This window comes from Delphinapterus leucas, chromosome 9 (assembly GCF_059928025.1).
Source record: "Delphinapterus leucas isolate spDelLeu-1000000601 "Yukka" chromosome 9, BTC_Dleu_Yukka2, whole genome shotgun sequence".
NCBI lineage: Eukaryota > Metazoa > Chordata > Mammalia > Artiodactyla > Monodontidae > Delphinapterus > Delphinapterus leucas.
The window spans coordinates 21,141,811-21,151,879 of record NC_143137.1 but is presented as its reverse complement, the minus strand read 5'-3'; the positions used below and the strand labels follow the sequence as shown (position 1 = coordinate 21,151,879).

General features: G+C 49.7%; 1 protein-coding gene across 1 annotated transcript in view; it reads right to left on the bottom strand.

The window, feature by feature from the left end:
- Positions 1–10,069, bottom strand: part of PODXL (podocalyxin like) — a 44,894-nt gene that overhangs the window by 8,452 nt on the left and 26,373 nt on the right. The window contains exons 2-7 of the mRNA XM_022580884.3: positions 5,201–5,851; positions 4,000–4,220; positions 3,607–3,693; positions 1,541–1,688; positions 1,211–1,272; positions 773–940 (exon numbers count right to left, since the gene is read on the bottom strand). Of these exons, the coding sequence (XP_022436592.1) occupies positions 773–940; positions 1,211–1,272; positions 1,541–1,688; positions 3,607–3,693; positions 4,000–4,220; positions 5,201–5,851 (1,337 nt within the window). The remainder of the gene's footprint in view (positions 1–772; positions 941–1,210; positions 1,273–1,540; positions 1,689–3,606; positions 3,694–3,999; positions 4,221–5,200; positions 5,852–10,069) is intronic.

The window sequence follows — 10,069 nt, the reverse complement described above, 5'->3', positions numbered from 1 at the left end:
TTCCTCTCCAGGACCCTCCTCACCCTGCTGCATTGAACTGGAACGAACTGTAAGAAAATGACTCCTCTGGCCGAGTGACTGAGGACCTCTCCTCTAAGCCTGAGCAAGATGGGTACAGCACAGCTTCTAGCTATCTCTGCTGCAGATGGGAACTATCTAGAGATAGTACTTTCTCTCCATTTTTACCTAAGATACAACCTAGGTGGCACAAGACAGTCCCCCAGGAAGCTTTTAACAAATATACTAATCCAGAAATTCTGTTTCAGTTGGTATGTGAGGAAGCTAAGCATGGGTATTTTTTTTTTTCTAAAACTCTCCACAGTGTGCAGCCGGGGTTGAGAACCATGGGTCAGGGTGAAACCGTAATGAGGGAATTCTATTAAGGTAAATGAAAGAACTTCTGGTTAGACAGGTATGCCTCAGCCCATTTATAGCAATGGATCCTCAGAGCAACTCTGCAAGGCGGGTATTATGCCCACTATGCAGATGAGAAGCCTGACGCTCAGATTATGACTTGGCTCAAGGTCACCCAGATAATGGGAGGCAGAGCTAGGGCTTAACCCAAGTCTTCCTGACTCCAAAGCCCATGCTCTTCCCTTTCACCACGCTGCCTCTTTAATTTTCCAGGCAAGTTTCCACTTCCTAGAAGGGATGACCTCTGCCTATCAGAAAGGGCCCACGGCCCCCTCGCTTTTCTCTAATATGGGAATAACGGGGTGAGAGTCATCCAGTGAACTGGACTGCTTCCCAGCTAGTGGAATGAAGTCCTCACCTGGTCCTTCCTCTGGGAGAGGCGCTGGTGGCAGCAGCCATAAAGGGCCGCGACCAGGAGCAAGAAGGATGCCATGCAGACAATAGTGATGATGAGGGGCATGCTGAACCGGTCCTCGGTCTCTTCTGGTGGTCCTTGACCCTCAAACTGCATGTCATTGACTCCCACCTGGCCAGGAAGGAGAAAGTTACGTGGCAGAAAACAGGTTCCGGGTCACCCTCTCTCAGAACTCCCATTCACTTATGAGCTCTTCCACCTGGGGTTTGGGGGGGAACCCATTCTACCGCCCTGCTGTCCCCTCTTATCCTCCTATCTTCTAGATGCTTGCAAATCAGAGGTTCCTCGACAATGAGAGACAGTGGACCCGGGAAACCGTGGACTTCCAAGGGACAGGCTCCTGACCCAGTCTGTCCCAGCACATGGGGGGCATCCACTTACCTCTTTTAGGTCATCCCATTTGTCTTTCAGCAATTCATAAACGTCCGTGGGAAAGAGTTTTGCTGAGGGGGAGACGGAGAGATGCCGCTTCAGTGGTCTAGCTCAGGGTGACGTGGTAAGGGACAAAGGAGGACATCCTGAATCTCGGTCCCCTGAGTGGTGTCTCTCTCGGGTGGCCAGGGGTTGACAACTGACCCATCCTTGTGCTCTTGCACCTCCTGCCCCATTCCCACCCCACACAGGCCTCAACCCTCAACCCCCACCCCCCCCCCCCCACCCCACACAGGCCTCAACCCCCACCCCCCCACCCCCACCCCGCCCTCAGCTCACTGCAAATAGTGATTTGTTTGATCGCCACTGCCTGGATTTCTGGAACAGGTGCCAGCTGTATATGGCACTGATCTTGCGCTGGGTTGAAGGAGGCTTTTGCTGCTCGGCACAAAAGTGTGATCAGTTTGTCGTTCGAAGCGGTCGCATTCTGTTGTGGAGAGACCGCAGGTAATTCCTCAGGGATCGTGACAGCGGCCTAGGCTTATGGAGCCACCCTTTGAAGCTAAGGTCAGGAGAACACTGTTGCCAGCTGTGAACTTACTCCCTTCTCCAGCCACAGCTGGTGCCATTCCCAGGCCTGCCAGGAGTGGTGAGTTATGTGCTGTCCTCCTGGGCCGGCCCCTGCCTTCTCTGCCTCACGTGGCGCTCTCCCCCTAGTCTCCTTATCCTGTTTATCTCGTCGTGGTTGAGCAATACCATTCGCCCTAGTGCCACTTTCTCCCTCAGAGCTCCTTAAGGATCACGACCTCCTGCCCCCCATCATCGCTCTCCCCAGAAGGACCTGAGGAGGCACTGCCAGTGGGGAAGAGGCCAGTCCTCTCTGAACCTACCATTTGCCAGCCCTTGATGCTGAGTTCAAAGACCTCAGGAGGGGAAGCCCTGGCTCTCAGCTCAAGGTTATCCGTCCCAAAGTCGAAACACATGTGCCCGTTCCCTAGGCTAAGACCCTGAAACCATAAACAGGCTGACGGGAGAAAGGCGAGGCCATCACTGCACAGGGGAAATTGGGAGTATCTTGAAGATGCACGAGGACGTCTTAGACGGGAGTCTTCTGTATTTCTCAGCAGAAAGAGTGTGGCTGGCTGGCTTTAGGGCTGAGGGTGAGGAAGCAAAGTGTGGGCAGCTTTTACCCAGCCCGGCCACATCATCCAGAGACACCCCAAACTGATGTGTCTCTGACCAGAGTTTGGAATAGGGGTACGGAGATGAAGAAAAGGACTCCATCTGGCTTGTCCCACAAACCACCTCTTGGGTTTCTACCTGGAATTTCCTTAGGCTTGCCAATTCCCCAACCTGCTACCAGGTAAAGATCCAGGGCTTTCCTCTTTCCATTCACAGCAAAGGAAAAGAACGCTTCTTACCACGCAAACACACCCCTGCCAAGTTTCAGCCAAAAAGAGAGCCGAAGGAAAGGCCGAGCAAGCATCAGTGTGATTCTTACCTTGTCCAATAAGCCCAACCCTAGGGGAACACTGCTCCCTTTTAAAACTCTAGCTTTTCTATAGCTCACTTGGAAAATTCCAGCAAAATGGACACCCAAAAGGAAACAACTGCAGAAAATAGGTGGTATAAAAGTACTGTAAACCCAAGTTTTCCATCCTATTCTAGTTCCCAGGGGTGTTTGCCAAAATAGCCACTGACCAGGAGAGGGCAGCAGTGAGCCATCCATCACCAGCACTCACTCAGGCCTCAGCTACTGACTAAGCTCTGCGGCAGACATCCCCAGACTAAAGCCCTTAATCCTAGGGAGACTGGCAGTCTGAAGGCAGTGGACACACTGCTACACATGCAAACTTACTCACGCACGTGCTGACGCCACCTCCCCCAAACAATACACAAACAACTCCCCCTGAAGGGAAGGACAACTGTCGGCAACAGCTACCCTAGGTTAGAGGGTGGCCATCAGATAACACATGGACCAGGAAATATAAAACCACAGACTATTAGAACAGGGAGAGTTAGGCTGACTAAGCCTGTCATTTTCAACTGAGGCCTCTGAAGCCCAAAGAGATGGACTTAAAGTCACATCCTGAACTAGAAGCAAACAGGAACCAGGATTGGGGTCTCCAGACTCTCAGAAGTGAAAGCCCAGATTTCTGGCCCTGCAGCAGCCCTGAGGGCGGGGCTTCCCTTAGAGAAGTCTGAGCCTGGCTCTGACCCTCCATAAGATGGGAAGGGACCATGTCCTGTCATCCTAGGAAAAAACAAGAGCAGGAAAATGAAAACATCTCTCTGCTCCTTTCTGGAAGGAACACTTCATTCCCTTCCACCTTCTGTGACCCTGCTGCTAAACCGCATTTTGGGGATGTAGATCAGAGTGGGGCTCAGATGAGCAAGGTACTCACACAGATGTTGGTTTTCGAGACATCGGTTTTCGAGACGTTCAGGACGAGCATCTTCTCATTCAGCTTTTCGGGAGAATCGCACTGTATCTGGAAGAAGCCACTGGGATTAAGGGTCAGGCCAAGCCTGACAAGGTCTTGTCTTTGCCTTCTCCCTCCCTCCCTTGGGTGGGTGACACCAAATAAGGAGTTGTGAGCAAGCTGGGAGTGTGGCCGGCTGGAGTTGGAGAGCCAGGTGTGTTACTGGCTACCCTGCTGTCTACGCCAGAGTCCAGCAAAGCCAGAGAGGGTGAGTGAATGATGGCAGCTCCTCACAGCACCCCCAGGTGCCCTGAGGAGGGAAGAGTGGAAATGCTCTTCCTGGAGTCCCTTCTCTCCGACTCTGGGCTCTCTCACCTGTCCCACACCTGCTGGAATTACTGAGGTGGGAGAAGGGATACTGGAGCCTTGGGGGACAGTTGACTCCAGATGAGTGTTGGAGCTTGTGGGTCCCCTGGCAGGAGATGTGGTCCCAGGTCCCGATGAAGAGCCTGTAGGCTGCAGAGCCTCAGAGGTGCCAGTGACAGCTGGCGTCTTGCTGGAGGTGTGTTGAGTTCCTTGTGAGGTAACCCATGGTGCTATAATTGGGAAAACAAAGTTTATGAGAAAAGGGGAGTGGTACCTTTAACACAAAAAGATAGGCTTTTTTGTTCCTAGTTTTCTGAGGTTCTTTGGTCTTATCCCCCCACCTAGACCACAAGCAGAAGGAGGCAGGCTATGGGGAGGCAGAGGCAGGCAGATGAAGTCAATTCGCATAACCTATTACAGGATGAGCAGATTGGATGAGCCAGTGTAGGAACCCGACAGAAGAAGTATCAACAGCAGTGACAAGGCCAGCAGCAAAGCTAACGTTAACTGAGTACTTACTCCCTGTGAGGCTCCTTCCTAAGTGCTTCAAAGGTACTTTCTTTTTCAATCCTCACAACTCTATGTGGAAGGTACTGTAATTATCCCTATTCTATAAACAAGGAAACTGAGGCTCAGAGGAACTCGATGAATTGCCCAACGTCACACGCTAACAAGTGGCAGAGCAGAGATTGGCATCCTGGTGTATCCAACTCAGAGCACCAGCTCTTACGCAGGAGGCGACCGGAGGCGACCGGAGGCGACCGGAGGCGACCGGAGGCGACCGTGCTCTTGTGGTGTGGCGATCTAGTGCTCCACCACACACCCAAATTACCTGCGGGGCTGGGGGGTGGAGGTTTCCTCAAAAGGCAGATGCTCAGGTTCACGCCTAGAAATTCTGATTCAATAGATCTGACCTGGGTCACGACCTTGAGGCTCACGATCCATCAGTGAGTTTTGAAATTAATTTACTGGGTGAAGACCAGCACTTAAGAAAAAAAAAAGTAAATGCTCCACTAGGCAGGTCAAAACCCTGAGCTCTCACCAGAACACACAGCTCTGCCGGCCGCTGCTCATCACTGAAATGGGAAACCAACCGGCTGGGTGAAGGTGGCGCATATTCATGAATATGAATATGCATGAATCGCTGGAGATACAGAACATAAGCATTTGAAAGCTTCTTTTTGCTTGAAAAAAGAAAGACATTACTTACTTAGTGTGGTCAGTGTCCCCTGCGTCGTGAAGGTGGGACCCGCCATTGTGCCTAAACTTGTAGCTGCTGTAATTTTGTTTGGTCCCTCGGAGCTCCCTGCAGGCTCTGAAGTCACAGGGACCAAAGTCACAGGGACGGTGCTAGGCCGGTGAGTGCTTGCCGGGGTGGGCACGGAAGGAAGAGCAGGAGTGATGACTGAGGTGTTACCCGGATTTGGAAGGTCAGAGGCTGCCTGATTTCCTTCCTTAGTGATCACACTGCTTGTGGTCACACTGTGGCTACTCTGGGTTCCAGATTTAGCTGAATTGCTTTTAATTCCACTCTGGCTGCTTGTGGTTTCAGGCTTTGTCGAGACAGTGGTTGGTGTGGTTGTAGAATCCTTTGAGTCTTTAGTAGTTATAGCAGGGCTGCCCGTGGCTGGTTTCTCATCTTTGCCACTGGCTGCTGCAGTTGTGCTTTGCTGGGTTGAGGTTGGCACTGCCCTTGAGGTGTTAGGCGTTGTGGGTGTGCTTCCCTTGGTCTCCAACGCAGTCACATTTTTGTCAGTGGATGGTGGGACTGTGCTTTGTTTGACTGTGTCTTGAACACTGGATGGTGGAAGTGTGTCTGGCTTGCTTTCTTCGGCAGCTGTTTGACCACTAGGCTTGACTTCTGTTTACAAAGACAACACAGAATCAACTACGGTATTAGCTGGAAGTCTTTCTCTCCCCATTCCTCTAACTCTTCCCCAGGATCCAGAGGCTTTGCTCCCATCCCTGCCATTTGTCTTGGCTGAAGGGTCTGGGTCCTTGATGTGCCCAGATTTTTCTGGGGTTCAAGAAGCCTCTAAGAGGGAGACTGAGAGGGAAGCAGAGGAAGTCCAGGGAAATTCCGCTCAAGAGAAAGACTAAGCAGCTAGTCCCGCTGCGTGTGGGAGCCTGCACTGAATGCTCTGCTCTCCCATACGGCCCCAGGCACTCGCCCTTCAAGGTTTCCCTACCCCAGCAGAGAACCATCATCACCTCCTTCTCCCAGACCCATGAGCTTGCAGAAGACTCAACAGACTCACACGTACTGGAGTGCCCTGTTCTCAGCATGGCAAGAGGAACGTGCCTCTGTTCCCCTGGACATGCATCTAGAAGGAGAAACTGGTAAAGTGAAATTACACAAATTACCATTTAAGTACAACTGTGAGACGCGCTGAGGGAGAAAAGTACACAGTGCTCTGACTGTGTCTAGCACGGGAGCTCAAACCTTGTCAAGGGGTCAGGGAAGGAAGGCCTTTTATTGATTGACTGAAGGAACCATTAAGTGACAGGTTCGGGCCCTGGGATACAAGGGTAAGACACATGTAATCCACACCCTCAGGCAGCTTACATTCTAGTGTGAGAGACAGAGTATTAAACAATAGACAGACAACTCAATGTCAAATTCTGGTGACTCTATGGAGGAAATGAAGAAGGAAATGATACAGAGAACAGGGGGAGAGGGCTGTTAGAGAGGTAAGGAAGGACTTCTCAGAGATGACCACTTAGCTAAGACTTGAAGGACAACGAGGTGAGAGCTGTGTGAAGAGTGTGAGGAAAAGTGTGCCAGGAAGAAGGAAAGAACCTGCAAGTCCCCAAAGGAAGGACAAGCGCTCAGAGAAGACAAGTCTGAGAGCAGTTCAGTGAGTGGGGGTGGGGGGAAGGAGCAGGGCTCAGAAAACTCAGGGCCTCATAGGTAAACTGACACTAACGTGCTGTCTAAACCATACCCTTTTGAGAATAAAAAGGAAGCGTTCTTAAAAATTGTATCCTATGTAAAACGAGACAAAAGATCACCCTCCTTAGACCAAAATAAGGATAGGGGATTTTATTTTAAGTGGGGATAAAAAAAAAAAAAGCCACTGAAGCCACTGAAGGCTTTAAAGCAAACAAGTTTTATAGGGTGATTTACGAAGAAACATACTCTTGCTGCTTTGGGGAACATGGATATGGAGATGGGAAGAAAAGAGGCTGTTACAGTAATCCAGATGAAGTGGATAATAGTCAGCTGTATTAAGTCATTGACACAGGAGCCAAAAAGAGGATGGATTCAAGACTATATTTTGGAGGTAGAATCAACTACTTGCTGATGTACTAAGGGAGGGGAAGAGGAGAGGCCAGGATGATTCCTGGTTTTCTGTTTTGAGCAGAAGGGAGAGAATGGCGGGAATCGGCGTAGGGGACTTTGGCCATTCTTTGTAGCCAATCAGAATCTGTAACATTTTTCTATGCTTGGGGAATTCCCCACACAGCAAGACTGATGGAAGCAGGATTTGCCTCTTATTATAGATGCTGAAAACGCCAGCCTCCCTTGTGACCGGAGCACAAGCATGCACTAAACCGCCATGAATGAGACACCTCCACCCCAGCCAGTGAGTAAAGAGGCAGTAGACTATGGGGAACTCTGAGGCAGGAGCAGTGGAACTACGCTCAAGTGTGAGCAGCCGTGGAGGTGATGCTAGAGCAAGTGTCCACAGCCAAAGCTACAGCACCTGGAGCCTGGCATTGGTGAGCAGTACTGGCCTCTTCACACAAGTTCCATAAGCCTGACTCGGATGGTATTAAAAGTAGCCCTAAATGTGGTCTTCAGCAAGCCCAGCTCCTCCATAAGCTAGACAGTGTCCCAATATCTTTCACATGTGTGTGCACGCACGCACACACACACACACACACACATACATTTTGCTAATGAGAATCAGGCGTGATTGCAGGCAACAGAAATTCGAGGGTTAGTTATTGGACCTTATTGGGGTTAAAGGTAACTGGAATTCTGCAAGTATGAAGGGAAATGACTTTACTATCTTACAGCATCTCATGGAGAAGCAGTCACAGTAGCACCTGCCATCTAGAATTAAATGCCCATAAAGTGGCTTTGGCAGGACTGGGTGGCTACTGCCATAGAAGAATATGAAGAGCACACATAAAAGGACGTGTGTTAAAAATCAATTTGATAGGGCTTCCCTGGTGGCGCGGTGGTTGGGAGTCCACCTGCCGACGCAGGGGACGCGGGTTCGTGCCCCGGTCCGGGAGGATCCCACATGCCGCGGAGCGGCTGGGCCCGTGAGCCATGGCCGCTGAGCCTGCGCGTCTGGAGCCTGTGCTCCGCAGCGGGAGAGGACACAGCGGTGAGAGGCCCGCGTACCGCAAAAAATAAATAAATAAATAAAAATCAATTTGATGGTGGTTTTTCCTTCTTAGTGGTTCATAAAATAATGGTGCTTCTTATAACTGATCATGTCAGAGTATCTTTCTGGTAAAAAGTGAGATTGCAGAGGGGAATATCAGCAAGGGAGGTTGGGTGGCGTGGTTACTTCCTACTACAGCAAAGAGCTGAAAACAGGGCTTCTCAGCCCCAAAACTGCTGACGTTTTGGGCTGGGTACTTCTTTGTTACGGAAGATTGTCCTATGCATTATGGGACGTTTAACAACACCCCTGGTCTCTATCCACTAGATGCAAGTAAGACACATACATCCCTCCCAGTTGTGACAACCAACAATGTCTCCAGATATTGCCAAATGTCCCCTGAGGGAGACAAAAATCACTACCAGTGAAAACTACTGGCTTAAAGGGAGACAATAACATATTCTAATTCCTCAATCCTCCTATCAAAGCAGAGACTGGAAAATCAGAGATTTTCTAAGGCTACAGTAAAGGAATCTCTTATTGCTTGCAGCTAAAATGCTGAGAAGACCAAAAGACAAACTTACAGGTCTGATCCCAGGAGTTGCGAAATTACAGCGTTAGTGTAATTCATAGCCTCACCAGGTCTCTTATTTGAAAATAGGACCTTGAGAAGTGCAGCGGTTACATATGAGAGGGTGCAGATGAGTCAGAGTATCGATAAAGCTCAATCCGCAATGGAACTCGCTTGTCGGAAGACTCAACCACTCTTCTCCTGTCTGATGACGCAGTTCCCACCTTGCTTGAAAACTCTCAATAACCTCACTGGAGCTTGGTGACACAGAAAGCCATATCCCTTCATCACCTCCACCACTCTTCATTTTTTCAAACCTGTAATAACAGTCAGATGCCCACGAGGACAAATACAGTCGAGTCTGACCCAGAAGAAGGCTTCCACCCTAAAAAATATCTGCAAAAACTCTAGCAAATACGTATGGTTAACAGAATATGAGGGTGCTAGATCAAAGAGAGAGAATCATAGTTTTCTATCAGGCTGAATTTATCAATGTGGGCATGCATACCAGGGATTTGGATCAATATGCTGCCTCAAGCAGCTAGAAGTCGTTCTAATTGTTTTCTTAGTTGGTTGACTGAAACCTGGACTCAGTGGTAGCCCACATATTAAATAAAGTTAAGTTGCCAGAAATTCCTTGGAAGAAATCCAAAGTCTTAGAGAGATAGAAGTGTCCGAGTGGTTTATCACGTACGGTCTGCTTGTTCACACTCTTTGTTCCTTAAGAAAGCTCAAATGACACTCCCTTCACCAAGGCTTTCAGAAATACTGTATTTCAGGAGTTCTAAGATGCACGTCTTTTCATGTCTCTGAGATGAGGATGTATTATAAATTATCATAAGTCACACTTTGACGGTGCTTTTTTTTTTTTTTTTTTTTACCCAAGTGGTTCATAAAATAATAGTGCATCTTGGGCTTCCCCGGTGGCGCAGTGGTTGAGAGTCCGCCTGCCGATGCAGGGGACACGGGTTCATGACCCGGCCCGGGAAAATCCCACATGCCGGGTGCGGAGCGGCTGGGCCCGTGAGCCATGGCCGCTGAGCCTGCGCATCCGGAGCCTGTGCTCCGCAACAGGAGAGGCCACAGCAGTGAGAGGCCCGCGTACCGCAAAAAAAAAAATAATAATAATAATAATAGTGCATCTTATTTTGGATTATTTGGTGCTTTG